The 16,033-nt window shown below is 41.6% G+C and overlaps 1 protein-coding gene across 1 annotated transcript; it reads right to left on the reverse strand.

Annotated features, from left to right (window-relative positions):
- Positions 1-1,323: 1,323 nt before the first annotated feature.
- LOC103660844 (T cell activation RhoGTPase activating protein) lies at positions 1,324-10,892 on the reverse strand. Its single transcript, XM_008688509.2, has 10 exons — positions 10,775-10,892; positions 10,106-10,190; positions 9,964-10,017; positions 9,583-9,649; positions 7,719-7,885; positions 6,881-7,042; positions 6,311-6,420; positions 4,725-4,920; positions 4,026-4,140; positions 1,324-3,414 (listed from the first exon to the last, which is right to left on the reverse strand). The coding sequence occupies exons 2-10, from the start codon at positions 10,130-10,132 to the stop codon at positions 2,141-2,143; spliced, it is 2,172 nt and encodes a 723-aa protein (XP_008686731.1). The 5' UTR covers positions 10,133-10,190; positions 10,775-10,892; the 3' UTR covers positions 1,324-2,140.
- Positions 10,893-16,033: the final 5,141 nt, after the last annotated feature.

The following is a 16,033-nucleotide window of genomic DNA, read 5'->3' on the forward strand; positions in this document are numbered from 1 at the left end:
CTCAGAGACAGCAACATTGATGACATTTGCTTGTCTGCAAGGAGCTCATAAATTTTGCCAGCAACTATACTACTTGCATGTGATAGGTAGAAGACTCCAGTCTCACACCTGCTTTTTTAAAATAAGGAAATTTAGGACAGGTGTTTCGTGATCTGAGTTAGGTCACACAGAGGTCAGGTCAGTGGTAAAGTGGAATAGATTGGAGCCTTCCAAGTCTTAGTTATTTATTGATGAGAATTCTGATTCTCAGTAGGAAGTCGCTATGCTTGTTTTAGACCTGAAATACTTAGAACAGTGCTTGGCACACAGTAGATGCTAAAAATTGTAACTATTACTATTTGTGTCCAACTCTGGAAAAGGATTGCTTTTTTGAAGTTAGCCGTCAGAGGGGAGTGTCTGTCTCTTGAAATTTGTATACTTTTGGCGTGCTTAATAAAATATTTCTAATGACATTATGAGGTCTGAGCATGTTGCCTTGAGCAATCCGGGTTACATTTTTAACTTTTTACCACATTATCAATAAATCTCCTTTGAAAAGAATAATAGGCCTTCACTATCTGGTGGTTGGCCAATGCAAAAATATTTCTTGAACAAATCAAAAACACACAGTGTTTTATGGAAGAGGTTGATAAAATAAGGAAAATAGAAGTCTAGTATCTCCAAGGTACTAGATAAATATTTTAATCATTAAGACTTAAAGTTCTAATTAATATATGACAAATATTTTACCATTATGTTTGTGAATGAGCAACCTGGTCATCAAAAAAACAAGGTTTCTAAAGGTCCTGAAGAGTTTAATTCACTAAAAACAGGAAAAATTATATTGACTATATTACCCTGTATTTGCATACGAAATTTTGCTTTTTACCATCTCTTTTTTTAAGATTTCATTTCTTTATTTGAGAGATGGAGAGAGACCATGAGCAGTGGGGGGAGGGGCAGACAGAGAGGGAGAAGAAGACTCCCTGCTGAGCAGGGAGCCTGATGTGGGGCTCAATCTCAGGACCCTGGGATCATGACTTGAGCCGAAGGCAGACTCTTAAGTGCCTGAGCTACCCAGGTACCCCCTGCATTCTAAATTTTCTGGCCTCTGATTGACTATTGAAAAAATGGCTTCAAGTAGGTACATTTTTATGGATTTGCAAACCACTGGAGAACTGGATTGGTCTTTTCTTTCTAAAGACAAGCTCCCAGCCTGCCTATTAATCTAGAGTAATGAATATATATTCAATAAATGTTGTTGAATGACCCAGTGTATGAGTGCTTTTCCTGGGTTTCTATGAATCAAGGGAGAGAAGGCAACATATCAGTAAAGAATGAACATTTTTACTTTGAAACAAGGAAGGCAATTTATTGTAGTGAGATTACATTGAAATTCTATATATGATCCCCAATGCATATAGAGTAATTTCCTCCACACTGTTGGAGAAGATATTACTGAGCCACAGAGAAACTCACAGTGCTCTAAATTAGTCAATATTGATGTACTGCATTTTTACTCATCTGTCCAAATTGAAAATGAGATGATTAAAAAGACACATTTAAGTATTTTTCATCAGTTTTAACAATGACCTTTTCATTTACTGGCGTTTGTAATGCCTTTGATAACTCCAGACACTGAAGTCTATTCCTTGCAGTCTGCTCCTTTTTCTTATCATGGTGAGTAATTTTCACAAAGCTGCTTACTGGAGTAAACTTCTAACAGAGATTTAAACATTTCCCCCTAAATGGAGTTTGTGGAAGATATGAAAAATGGCATGACATTTGAGGCAACATGAAAAGAGAAGAAAAATTACTTCGGAACACCAACCAATAGAAAAGTGTCCCAGGAGGCAGAGACCAGCAATGCCATAGACCACAAGTTCACAAACAAGTACACACATATTCATGTAGACATCTTTGCACCTAACACCTTGTCTTCAGTACATTTATACACTTGCTACATGTTGCACAAATTCGGGCACACATAGACACTACCTGAGTGCCCTTGCATAGCTAGCCCCTCTGAGGAGGCTCTACACAACTTCTCTAAAGGAGCTTATTCTCGACTTTTTAGAAAACAGAGTCTAAAGCAGTTCTTTATACAGTCATGCATTTACAGAGATACCACAAGCCATGTCATGGTGTCTGGACGGCCTTCCTAAATGTAGGATTCTTTAGCATACTGGAGTTGGTCCTCCTCAAAGACTGGCTGACTACCTCGCCGCACTAGGTGGTCCAGCTTAGACTTCTGTTTTGACTCAGATACAGTTCTTAGCCGGTGCAGCTCTGGTCTCCCTGTGACAGTCACTTGTCCTATCGTTTCGACAGAAGTGTGGACAGTCCTGCTCTGTTTCCAACTCTCAGTCCTGGGAGATAGTCTGTGCCCGTCAAGTGGTTCTTGACTGCGTATATTTCTTGAATTCCCTCCGTGGTGAAAAGGTAGGAGAGGCGGTAGTTGAGTGTCCTGGCTGAACATTCTAGCCCTCATGCTGCCAACTGTTTGGCCCCCATAGGCCGAGAGGTCCGATGCATGGCACCGAATGGCCTCTTCGTAAGATGGTGGACTCCCAGGGCTTCTCTGATCCACATGCTGGAACACATCCTCGACTGAGACGCTGTAGGATCTGGAGCTAAAGTCTAGAGCTGTTTGGCCCTGGATTTCAGACAAGTTTTCCTGGATGATTCGCCCAGCAAGCTGGCTTTCTTTTTTAAAACCTTTCTTTACTTGGTCTCTTGTAAAGCCTTTGGATTTCACAGACACACAGCTGGGGGTTTTGGTCAGCACTCTTTTGTGAGAGGCAAAGGAGAATGACATGGAATGTTTTTTAATCTCTCTGTTGGGCTTACTTTTCTCTGTCTTTGTGAAAGACTGATGTCTGGTGAAGAAATTTCTTTTGGGACTGGAAGGAGAAGCCACGGGGGAGCTGTCAGAGGAAGCATCCAGAGAGCCACTGGAGGAGGCTTTGGGTGCCAGTCCCCACAGTAACCCCAAACCCTGAGTCGAGTTCTTCACCTTCAGGTCCTGTGGCCTCTGGATTTTGCCTTCAGCTGCAGGAAACACTTCCTCTGGAAACGGGTCTTCGGCTTCCTCACCTTCCAAACAAGCCCCTGCCTGGGCCATGGTGAAGTCGTCCTCACTTCGTGTTAGTTTTTGGTGAGTTTTCTGACTCTCAAGGCTCTCCTGTGAGGATGACATGCTGGGCTCTGAGTAGCTCCTGTCTGGTTCCCTGAGGGAGTTTTTCAGCCTGGCTACGGTGCTGACAATGGGCTCTGGGCTCAACTCCCAAGCGAGCTGCGGGCCTCTGGGCTCCCAGCAGGCAGCCATCTCCAAGGGCATCTGGGGCTGCCTGTTTGGGGAGCCTGTGGCACCGCTGGATTCCACATCAGGATCGTTGCTGTCATAGGCTGAGTCATTCTGCAGCGTTGACATGTCTGGAGGAAGTTAAGGGACAGTTGAGTTTCTGGGTCAGTTTCTTTGACAAATAAACTTTTGTACAATTCACCCTACTAGTATCAAGTATGGCGCTAGGTAATCTGGTGAAGCTACTCTGAGGCTTGATATGAAAGAGATCGGTCACATTAAAATTTTGTTCCTTTCCTAGTTTGAAGTGCAGAAGAGAAGTAGGAAAAGGAAATACTAGTGAGAGAATGAGAAAAGAGACAAAACAGCGTTTCACCGAACATTAATTGATCTTAAATTTAAAAATTAATCCTTTGGATGGCTCTTTTATTGGATCCATTCCATTTTAATGGACCCATTTCCCTTTATGTGGAAAAAACCCTCTAGCCAAAGATAACTTGGTAAAAGTAGCAGTTCTTTATGATTCAGAAAGAAGCTGAGGGGGTGTCAGCTGAGTGAGGAGACTGCAGGAAAATTTGAGAGCAAGTTTCCACGTTAATAGCATCCTATGAATTTGGTTTGGTGACTTGTGCAGGTAACTTCTGCTTCAAATACCAGAGATACTTTGCATTACTGGCATGGACTGGCAGACTGGAATGGACTTCCCCCCACAATCATAATCAATCAAGAGCACATTTGGTACCTGAACTGTCAGTGTGTTCCAGGGAGTCATCAGAAGCAGTACTGGAATGTGCTGGAATGTTCTCCCCAAATATTTCCAAGCAGTTATCGATGAGGAATTCCACCACTGTCTTAACCTACGAGGAAAAAGAAGCCAGTTGTCAGCCTAAAGACATCTTTGATTTTTTTAAAGGAAGAGGAGAAGGAATGGGGTTATAATGAGGGTTCACTGTTAGGGAGGTGCCAAAATGAGCATATGAGATCTTTATGTGTTTAAAAAGAACATACAGAAAATTGGTAAAAATCATATATATTGAAGTTATTTTTGAGACATGCAGTTTTTGAGAATTAAAAAAAAAAAAAACTCTAACTAAAATTTTCATATGGGTAAGGAGTTTCCCAAACTGATAGTTGGACTGACAGAGTGCAATGCACAAATGAAAAAAAACCCAGCCAAACAAAAGGGCTTTTCTATCCTAGGAGACAGTGAGATTTAGCCTTAACAAAGGACACCTTTGTCATCTTATGAGACAGGACTGTTCCGTTTCCTTAAATGCATAAATCTAAGAGAGCAGAACTATGACAAAAGCATTTTGCATTTCATATTTCACTGTGAGCTTGAGTCAGCCAGAGAGACTCAGAGGCATTTTATCACTCGGCTTTTTCAAACAGATGGTGAGCTCATACATTGGGAGTTTCTCGGACAGAGACCAGAACAAACCTTGTTGTTCAAGTCTTTCTGGGCTTCTAAAGACAGGTGTTGGTCATTCTCCCGGGTCAGCACGTTGGGTCCGACGCAGATAGCTAGATTGCTGGCGTCCATCTTATTGACGTCGGAGTTCTTGCTGATCAGGTAGAGCACGGAGACCAGGTGCTTGAGCAGCAGGAGGTTGGGTCGGGGGAGCTTATCTGCAACCCTGGAATGAGGTGCAGGGAAGCTGGTTTTAGAGGAAGCTAATGGGCCTCTCAGCTTTAGTGTAACAAGTTGAAAGTTTCTGCCTAGCCCAGACTTCCTTCAAAATGAGGAAGGTGCATTTTCATCAGTAAGATTGTGAAATGTTCATTCAGACACTTCCAGTGGCAAGTGATGTGGATTGAAACTGGTTAACCACGAGATCTTCAAGACCTAAGACACTGGTCTTTATAACCAGCACACCAATAACACAGCCCTTTATTATTTGTGTAGATCTTACAGTGGGAATCCTTAACTTCTGCAACAAGCTTCATAGTTGATACATTTTGGGAACTGTTTTGTAGAATAATCGTGTAGCCATGCAGAACGTCTTTCTAACACCGTGTGACTGGTATTTTGGGAGCCCAATCATTTGCCTTTCTTGATCTGTGATCATCACACAAAGATGACCCATTTTTATGCCATTCCAAGAAATCTTTGTGGAGAAGAAATTAGTTTCTAAGGGCATGTTTAAATATGGTCAAGTCAGGCACTTAAAACGGTAACATTGGTAGTAATGATAACAAATGAGATGAGTAAAGCCTCACTTTTTCAAAATATGCAACAGTGACTCTAATATGGGGACTGTTTTCACTTCTCATAAGAAGTTACTATTATGGGAGAGCGTATTGTCTTTAAGGAGAAACTTACGGTAATCTTAGGATTTTCAATTTGGGACAGATATTCTAATGTCTTCAATTTATCAATAACTATTTCACTGGAAATATTTAGCCACATGGGACTATCATAACAAAGAGACAGACTTTCATAGCATTTGGCAAAACTGCTGATATTTTGAAGTTAGGTGTTTGAGATTGTCTGGTCGCTAGCAGGTTACAGTTTCATTTACAAATGTAATCATTTCTGTTGTCTTTGGAATTTGTTTTTATAGAGTTTTCATTTTGGTTAATTAGAAGACTGTGAAATAGGCTGTGGAATTTTATGATCAAAACCATCCCTTCCAGATTGTTCTCCTATGCTTTAAGGGACGTTTTATGGGGGAAATTGTTGCCTTGTCTGACACAAATCTATCAGATTGAGGATAACCCACATCCCTACACTTGGCTGCTTAACCTGTTTTGAGGCTTTCGTCTACGATTTTGTCTCATACCTTCTTGAACTACTTATGCTTTTAGCCTCCTCCACCTCTTGGGATTTGTGAATGTTGAAGTTCACTTTCTAGAAACTCTTTGAAAAAGCGCTTCCTTTCCTTTGGCTAAAACTACTTTAAAAGGAATGTCCAGGATACCTTGTGACACATGTCAGTGTTCCTGAAACACTCAGAGAATCGTGTGAAGAATCAGAAGACGGAGACCATGTGGGCCTGGCCTCTGGCAATGACTCCGGCCACTTACTGTTTCAGGGCCTCAATTTTGTCCTCCTCGGTCTGCCTCTCCAGTGCGTCCATCCACTCCTCAAACAGGTCACATGAAAGTAGCTTCTGTGGGATACTTCGGAGGAAGTCCTGGAGGATGAAAGGGGAACGGTTGGGCCTGGTTGGGTTACATCATGTACTGGTGTCCTCATCTTCCCCTTGTCTGGTCCAGCTCAGGGACCCTCTGATCATCCTGCCACAGGCTGCGCCCCCTTCCTTCCTGCATTTGAACACTCTAGGGAAATCTCTCTCAGCAACTTCCTGACAGTGAACAGAGTGAGGCCATCATCTGAGGGGCTCCCAGCTTCAGGAGCATGGACTTGGCCTTTTCTCATCAGAATTTGGGGGAGAATGTACTGTATCATTCTCTGTTGGAATCTGAGATCATAGACACAGATGTTTATATAAGAGAAAGAAGGCTTCACTAAAAAACTTAAACTCTAAGATCAGTTTACTTTGATTTGTAGGGAGAAGGGCCCGTTTCTTATTTTCAGAGACTTAATGCGTCAGAGTCCACCGCAGGTTATTGGCAGAAATGTCGTGACCTCACCTTAAAGACTGCAGCCAGAAGGTGCACAGGGAGACTTTTCAGATCCACCATGCCTCCCGAGTTGAGCTCCTCCTTTAGCTCTTTGCGGGCTTTCTCATTGGCTGCTTTCCTGAAGATCCCTTCTGTGGAAGGTCCTTTAAGGCACAGAATAGTGAGAATATCCTGTAGGAAAGAGATGTAGAAATAGGAAAAGGTTACCCTTACTTTGAATACATGAAACCATGTGCTGCTACTACTACATGAAAAATCTATGTTTGGTTATTAAAACGGTGCATGAGAACAGTAGCAAACTTCACCTGTGATAGAGAATCCTCTCCATAAAAGGTGGTTCTCTGTGATACCAACATGGTCTTTACAAGAGACCACGAATGCCAGGTTTTCACAGCCCCATTACTATCAACTGTCTTCCTCCACTCTGCTATATTTTTCAGAAGAGGTAAGTTTGAAAGCGCTAATTTTGTACATTCTTAAATTATTTCCGGTCTCTCTCCTTTCAAGTCATTCTATATATAAACACTGGATTTCTGATCATATACTTTATACCCCATCTCTATCTGTTGACTTCTCAGAAGCTACGTATCTTTTAGCATTCTTAAGTCCATGAAATCAGGAGGATGGAGGGATGGAGGGATGGAGGGCAAGTACAACTAACTTGTAGAATGTAAACAGCCTCCTAGTCTCCTGACTGCACTCACATGTGGAAACACCATTTCCAAAAGTGGAAAAACCTAACGATTGGCCCCAGCAAGTTTAGCATAAGAATGATATTTAGAGCTCCCAAGGATTTTTCACATCTGACAAAAACCTGAAGTAGGTTTGCGAGTATGTGCACACCTACCTGAATGGGTCTGGGGAGTGTGTCATCCTCACCACAGATGATTGACAAGGGCTGATCAAATAGTGATGTTTTTAATTCAGGTTCTGAAGCCCCAGAAAAATCTGACACAGCAGAAAGCCTTCTCATGAGAAAGGGCCAAGACAGCACCTTCTTTCTCTTCTTAATTTCTACAGCCAGGAAAACAAGGCGAAGAGAAAAATTAGATTCATAATTATTAAATTATTAAATAACTATTAAAATAATTAATAAAGATCCATATAAGACAATGGATATTGTCAGCCACATAATGTCATCTAGGGTATGCCTACGAGGGTGTGGGGGAATGATTTTGAAAAACTGAGAAAGCAAAGGGCATGAATTTTAATCTAGAAAAATGAACCCGAAAAGCAACCACATTGGTTACCAGAGCAACCGGCCCCTAAATATCAACACCCAGGTTCCTCAAAGTCTCCACCTTTCCTGTTTTTACTCTTCACTGGCTGTTTGCTACAGAAAATCGGCAAAACTAGCCGAGCAGATTACAAACAACCATCTTCATATATTGACCTTAATAACTCCGGTGGGTTTTTCTGATGTGAAATAGATTATTTTAATTTTCTCCTTTGGCAGAGAAAACAAAACTTAAAAGGAGAGGAAGTGACTTGCTCAAGATCTTCTTTTTTTTAAATTGAAGTTTAGTTGATATAGAATGTTACATTAGTTTCAGTCACGATGGGAAACGATATGGAGTTTCCTCAAAAAATTAAAACAGAAATACCATATGATCCAGTAATTTTACTGCTAGGTTTTACCCAAAGGGAAAGAAAACATTAATTCAACAAGATTATGTTCACCCCTATGTTTATTGCAGCATTATTTACAATAGCCAGGATATGGAAGCAACCAAAGTGTCCATTGATAGATGAATGAATAAAGAAGACCTGGTCTATAAATACAGCGGAATATTACTGAGCTGTGAAAAAGAATGGAATCTTGCTCCAGATCATTTGGAAGGCTCTTCTGTAGCTGGGCTGGCCAGTGCGCTTCTGCAGCCACACTAGCACCAACCAACCACTAGAGGGAGCTACAGCAGTCTGTCTGCAGTTCCCTTCAGAATCCCCCGCCCTGCCCCGGAGGCTGCTTGAAGATAGGGCTGGCGCAAATTGCCTCGGGAAGGCTTGAACCTAGACCTGGTAGTTGGGAATTATCACGAAAACATTAGTGAGATGTTCTATCTTTGCAAATTCCTGAAGTCATGTGTACAATGGGTATCCCATCTCACATGTTTCCTTCTTTCTTTTTATTCTCCCTCTTTTTCCTTCTCTTGTTTTCCCCTACATATAAAAGCTGTATTTTCTACATGCATTACAGTATGTTTCTACACTGGCAAGTGGAAGAGTATGGATGGAGAAGTGGCTTGTCCTTATGGTTGAAGAGAACTGGGTCGCGGTTATGTAATACAAAACATATTATGAAAACAGTGAAGAGCGAATGGTGGGCTCCTAGGAATTGGAGATCAGCAATGATTGCTTTGTGGGTTCTTACATTCATTCTTCATTAGAGAAGGAAGAAAAGGGAAAAGGAACTATTTTTCATATGTATGCCTGCTTTAATTGTCAAAACAGAAGTAGCCGGGAGATCTGACCCCACCAAAAACTCCTCGGAGAGCTGGGGGGGTTGGCTGTAGAAAGGATCTTTTCTGTCAGAGTGCCCTGATGCTCTAGTGAGCTGGAGTCTGCCGGCCATTTAAGTGTTAATGTTCTGCGGTCTTTAAAAGAATACTTAAAAAAAAAATTCCTAGTAGGGTAAAGTACTGTGGTTTTGCAAACCAAGAACATTTGTTGTTAGCACTTACATAAAAGACCAGTATGTTTTCAAAACTCACCAGTTAGCTGGCAAATATTATCTTCACTCTCACATGATGCCAACAGAGGATGTTCCTTGATATCATCCTAAAAATATATTTATTTTCATTAAAAATGATTGAAGAGATCTACCCAGTCTTTCCCCACAAAATATATGGACAATGTTTTATTCATATTAAAAATTAGTCAATAAAATCCAATGATCTTTTTCTAGCTTCTAGAATCAATAATAAGGTCTTGATTATCATCATATAAGGTCCAAATTAATATATTTAATTAACTACATTTAGGATGTTAATTTTCTACTCTGATAATTATACAATCCAAACAATACTCCGTGAAAACAAAGTTTTCCATGTTCTCACAGTTCAGATGAAATGTTTTTACAATTGCTCTCTTACCTCTGACTGACACTCGATCAATGTCTCCATGTTATTGGCATTTAGTGTTTTTGACTGCAAGAGAAAAAATTAAATGAGGCAAAGATCGTTTGACTATTACCTCTGGAAAACATGAGTTAAGAAATTTAAGAGGGCTACGTACAGCATTGCAGCTGCTTATCAGCTTCATTAGATTTCGGGCTGACTGTCCGGGGATGAATTTTGCTCCCGTGTGGCCTTGGCTCTGCCTGTGAGAAATCATATGGGAGAGAGTGAGGAGGGAGACACATGATAAGTAGTCCAATTTCGGTGCCAAAACACAAAGTCTGAAACGATTAGATAGAAAAGTTTTCATTTCAAGTCTGTGATATGTTACCAGATGTCTTCGGCTATTAAGAACAGCACCTGAACATACTTATTTCTAAAATTTTTAAACCTGCTATCGTTACCATGCCAAGCTTTGTTATTCATTTATTCCATTCCCAGCAAGAGATAATCTAACAATCATGATAACTCATGTTTTTGGGGGGCGTGGAGCTGACATTGTCAGGCACTGTATTATGTGCTCTGCATGGAGGAGCTCCTCTAACCCCCAGAGGAAACAGCTGATCCCCAGGATGCTGCTTGCAGGAAACACAAAACGAAGTTAACGTTGACAGAATTCCTATACCGAAAGAGTGCAGGCTCCACCCTGAGACAAACCGTGCTCGGAGTCTGTTAACATTATTTGCTGCATGGTTCAGAGTACAGTCGTTTTCTGTTGGAGGTGCTCTCGAAGACCAGTGTTTGCCAGCTAGCTAATTTTCCAGTTATGTTAATTTATGGTACTTACCCTCGGAGGGCCTCCAGCCGGAGTTCTCTTATCTCCGGGGAACAGTGCAAAATGGGAGAAACAGCATAACACTCTGCTCCTACTAATCCACTGATAGAGAGAGGAAGACTGAACCGCTCTAACTTCACGTGTTCTGCATTATAAACGAGAGGGGGCGGGCAGGTGGAAATTCAGAATATTACTGAGACCGGAAAGAACATCATGGGTTGTCACCCAGACATAGCCAGCCAGACACTGGGGAGCTCTCACTTCCTCATTCCTTTTAGGGCAGCTCTGGTTCTTTTTCTTCTAACACTTAAAAGTAAAAAAAAAAAAAAAAAAAATCTTATAAACTACTAAGGGTGGAAAAGATGACATATGGCTCATAGGTAAAGGCTCTGATTAATGTCACAGGTGGGATGTGTGAATAAGAAGTTGTGTTATTCTGTAATAAACGTAATTTTATTTTGTAAAGTGGTGATTTCAGGTGCCCTTATTTTGTATCCTGTTTGGGTACTGTCTCCCCTCCCACCCACCATGTACTCCGTTCATCGGTCACCATACATTGAGTGGCAACCCTCTGGGTGTGGGATGCTATTCCTCTAAGAAGCCCCAGACATGCTGCCTCGTTTGAGAAATGGTCACCATCGGTTTCCTTTGGAATTAGGAAGAGTCCACGAAAGTCAGCTGCCAAGATATTAATCCCCTTCACCTTTCCCTAACTCCTAGTTAAAATTGTTAATACTTAATTTGTAGTTAGACCATCTCTAGTCTTGACATGGAAGGAAAACCAAAAATTCCTTTGAAAAAAAAGATTTTGTTTATTTATTTGAGAGGGAGTGAGAGAGAGAGCATGAGTAGGGGGAGGGGGTGTAGAGGGGCAGAGGGAGAGAGAGAAGCAGACTCCCTGCTGAGCAGGGAGCCCGATGTGGGGCTTGATCCTAGGACCCGGGGATCATGACCTGAGCTGAAGGCAGACACTTAACCCACTGAGCCACCCAGGCGCCCCCCAAAATTCCTTTGATCAGACCAATTTCAAGTAGAAAACAGGTAGTGAATTTCATCTGTGGATCCTTCCTTCTGGAAAAGAGAAACTCTCCAGTCTTTTCTGTGGCTAAAAGTCTATATATAAAATGACTCAAGTACCTGAGGAGCAGAATGTGACATCCACTGTGACATCTTCACATAGTGGAGTGTTGCGTAGCCCTGAGAACGCGAAGTCTGTAACTACATCCAGCAGTGTGGTTGGGTCTCTCCATATAACGTGGCGCTAAAGAAGCCAGACACAAAAGAGTGTATCTTGCAGGCAAAGCAAAGTCATCTATGCTGTTAGGAGGCAATCTGTGCTGTTACGGTTGCATCCCTGGGCTGGGTAGTGACCACTGGGGGCCAGAGAGGGCTTTGTGATGGTCCATCTCTTGATCTGGGCGCTGATCATCTCATGTTCACATTTCTGCCTGTGTGTTCTTCTTCAACAAAAATTAAAACTACCTCGTCTTAATTCATCATTGGAAGACTTTAACTCCAAGACTTTCAGATTGGTAGCTCTATTGTCTTTATACCAAAAGGAAGTCATGAGTAGGGGTTCTTCGGGAACCTGGAGCACGGAGCAGTTAAAATTTGTCCCCTCACTCAGTGTTTCAGCGGGTGGTGTTCAGGTCTCCAGCTGGAGGGTCCCCCTCAGAAAACCGCCACACAGCCAGGGTTTAGAGCTGTGTCCCCGCGAACCTGTGCCCATTACTGCCTTTCATCTTCCCTCCTGCCTCTACAGACCTTCAAAGTGACGCAGTGACTTTTTTTTTAATGATCTAAAAGGGCATATATGCTCTTCCTAGCCTAGAGACAGGCACGTTGTAGGTACTCAGGAAATAATTTCTGAGCAAATACATTTACATATAAAATAGTCATTCTTTTCACTAATATGTATTTCATGAACTTTTTTTTCATTTGGCATACTTTTTGGGGTTTCTTAAGAAATTTAACATTGGTACTGTTCTAACAACTAATGCATCAATCCTCAATCTAAATATTTCAAATGGGGGCGCCTGGGTGGCACAGCGGTTAAGCGCCTGCCTTCGGCTCAGGGCGTGATCCCAGCATTCTGGGATCGAGCCCCACATCAGGCTCCTCCGCTATGAGCCTGCTTCTTCCTCTCCCACTCCCCCTGCTTGTGTTCCCTCTCTCGCTGGCTGTCTCTATCTCTGTCAAATAAATAAATAAAATCTTTAAAAAAAAATAAAAATAAAAATAAATAAATAAATATTTCAAATGAAGATCATTTTTTTTTCTTCTTTCTATTATGCACTATACCCCATAGTACACATGCGACTAGTGGTTTAAAAACTGTTTTTGGTTTTGTTTTTGTTTTGCCATACAACTCTATACTTAAAGGAAGATGAACCTAGAATCCTGATATATAAAATGCAAACAAAAAAAAATTAAGGAGCATCTGGGTGACTTGGTTAAGCATCCAACTCTTGAATTTGGTTCAGGTCATGATCTCAGGGTCGTGGGATCAAGCCCCACTCGGGTTCTGCACTTAGTGGGGAGTCGGCTTGAGATTCTGTCCCTCTCCCTCTCTCTCTGCTCCAAGCCCCTCCCTAAAATAAATAAACAAATCTTTAAAAATTTTTTTAACTATGTGTCTCTAGTGGGAGAAAGGTGGGGAAGGCCTAGGCTCGTCCATTTTACCTCTTTTCCTGACAAGCCCAAGCTGGGGGGCCTTTAGGAGACTCAAAAACTCCCAGGTTTGGTCCGTATCAAGTAATTCTCAAAGTATGTGAGGGAGCCCTGGGGGTACTTGAGACCCTTTCAGGAGGGTCCATGAAATAAAAGCCATTTTATAACAATATTTGCCTTTTTGACTCTCTTCTCTCAAGAGTACAGAGTGGAATCTTCCAGAGGCTACGTGATGTGAAATGTTCTGATACAATGGGAATGAAAGCTTGTATATTCTTATGTTTTAAATTTTTCTTAGTTTCAGTTTCCCCCAAGGTGCATATTGGTAAATATATTAGCTGACATAAATTAAGTCTCTTTAGACTTGTCAATAATTCTGTAAAGAGTTCCCGAGACCAAGAAGTTTGAGAACTGCTGATCTGCGTCACATCTGTGCACGGGAGAAAGTTCCTTGTACTTGTGGGGCATCATCAGCTCTCCTCGTCACCCTCGCAGATACAGCCATTTTCAAGGAAAATTATTTTCAGGCTGTGTTGTCTAACAGTCAATTACTCTATTTTCCATTTTAACCAACCGAGCCACCCAGGTGCCCCAGTGTGGAAGAGAATTTCTAAGGCCCCAAGCATTGGTACCTTTCTCTTTGATTCTGTATGCTCTTTTTTTTTTTTTTTTTTTTAGATTTATTTGTTTATTTGAGAGAGAGACAGCCTGCATGTGAGAGAGCACGAGTGCACAGGAGTGGTGGGGAGGGGCAGAGGGAGAGGAAGAGAGAATCTCAAGCAGACTCCCCACTGAGCTTGGAGCCCAGTGCAGTTCGATGTCACTACCCTGAGATCATGACCTGAGCTGAAATCAAGAGTCAGATGCTTAATCAACTGAGCCACCCAGACACTCCTCTCAGTCCCTCTAATGACACAAATGTCCCTCCCTATAAACTCAGCCATCAAAGTATGGCAATGGAGAAAAATGAGAAAGTTAGTTGGACATAAGAAAAGTGCTATTTCCCTTTGGATATGTAATCCCAAAGCTTTTTGAATTTTTTAAAAGATCTTTATTCAACTTTTAACCATCACCAGTGGGCCCTGACAAACATTTTTTTAAAGTAATCTATACTGAACATGGGGCTCAAACTCATGACCCCAAGATCAAGAGTCGAATGCTCCATGAACTGAGCCAGCTAGGTGGCCCCCTAAAACTTTCTAAATTTTTAAGCAAGATTTGATTGTTGCTGGGGTATTATTTTTTTTAATTAAGTAGAGAATCATGTTTTTAAGTTTATTGTGAAATATACTAAGAATTAGACCTAAACAAACATGTTTATTTCGGTAACAACTCTTGAAAGAGGAAGAACAGTTTATATGTCTGTTAATGATATTGTGGTGACTTTGGACATTTATAAAGAAGAAGTGATTAAAATACAAATGCTATAAATTTCATTGGGTATAAAATTTCCTGTAACCTAGTTTAATTTTCTTCTTTCTCTCTCCTTCTCCCCTTCCTCTTTCTCTTCTTACTCTGGGACTGAATTATGGGACCAGACATGGACATTTGTTGACATTGAATTTCAGGCCTGAATAGGTTTTAAGTGAGCAACGAATTTAATGTCCTGTCTCTATTTTGCTGTTTTCACCTCTGCAGCACCCCCACCAAATTGCCTATGGTTGTTCTCGAAGTCCTTCTGTGCTGAGGATGTGGCTCTTCTCTCTTCTCTCTTCCACAGAAGGCTTCTGGGTATGTCAAAGGGGAGCCCAGCTTCCAAAAACTCTCCTGTCTTAAATCCCATCCGATTCTGAGAGATAAGAGTTTTCAGCTTCCTCTGCTTAGCTCCTGCCCCCCTCCCAAGCAAACAAGACTCTCTCTTTGAAATGAAATGACCTCCGAGCCTTCATTGTCCTAGTAGGAAATGTTCTTTTAAACATCACCTTGGTTTTGGGCATCCATCCTTAGCTCTGCATTCTGGGGTGTGAGACCTACTTATTTAACACCTACTATGTGCTGTATGCTGTGCAGTATTTTCAAGTACCTTATCTCACATCATGACTAAAACAGTGCTCTGAGTATGTCATTCTCCGTGGCTTACAGATGAGACAGCTCGGCTCCACGGGTCAGTTAGCTCTCCCAAGGTCATGCCACTGGGTTTGAACCTCGCTCTTCCAGTTTCTCTCAAGGATAATCCTTCAAGGGATTCATTTATAAATGGAAGCAAGATTTCTAGACCTATTCTTTCCATTTATGCCAGGTGAGTCCTGGTGAATCCTTCTAGGGAACTCTTCTTACCTAGCAGAGAGAGTCAGATTTAGGGCATCGTCTTGAAACTTCAAATCTCCTCCGTTAGTTTCTTTCCTTTTTCTTTTTTTTTTTTAAGATTTTGTTTATTTATTTGAGACAGAGAGCATGAACGGGGGAAGGAGCAGAGAGAGAGGGAGAAGCTGACTCCATGCTGAGCAGGGAGCCCGATGTGGGGCTCAATCCCAGGATCCTGGGATCATGACCTGAGCTGAAGGCAAACACTTCCCCGACTGTGACACCCAGGCACCCCTCCTTCTGTTAGTTTCTTTAATAATCATAAAGAGAATGCAATTTACATCATCTTAAAAAATA

Source organism: Ursus maritimus, unplaced genomic scaffold (assembly GCF_017311325.1).
Source record: "Ursus maritimus isolate PB19 unplaced genomic scaffold, ASM1731132v1 scaffold_13, whole genome shotgun sequence".
Classification (NCBI taxonomy): domain Eukaryota; kingdom Metazoa; phylum Chordata; class Mammalia; order Carnivora; family Ursidae; genus Ursus; species Ursus maritimus.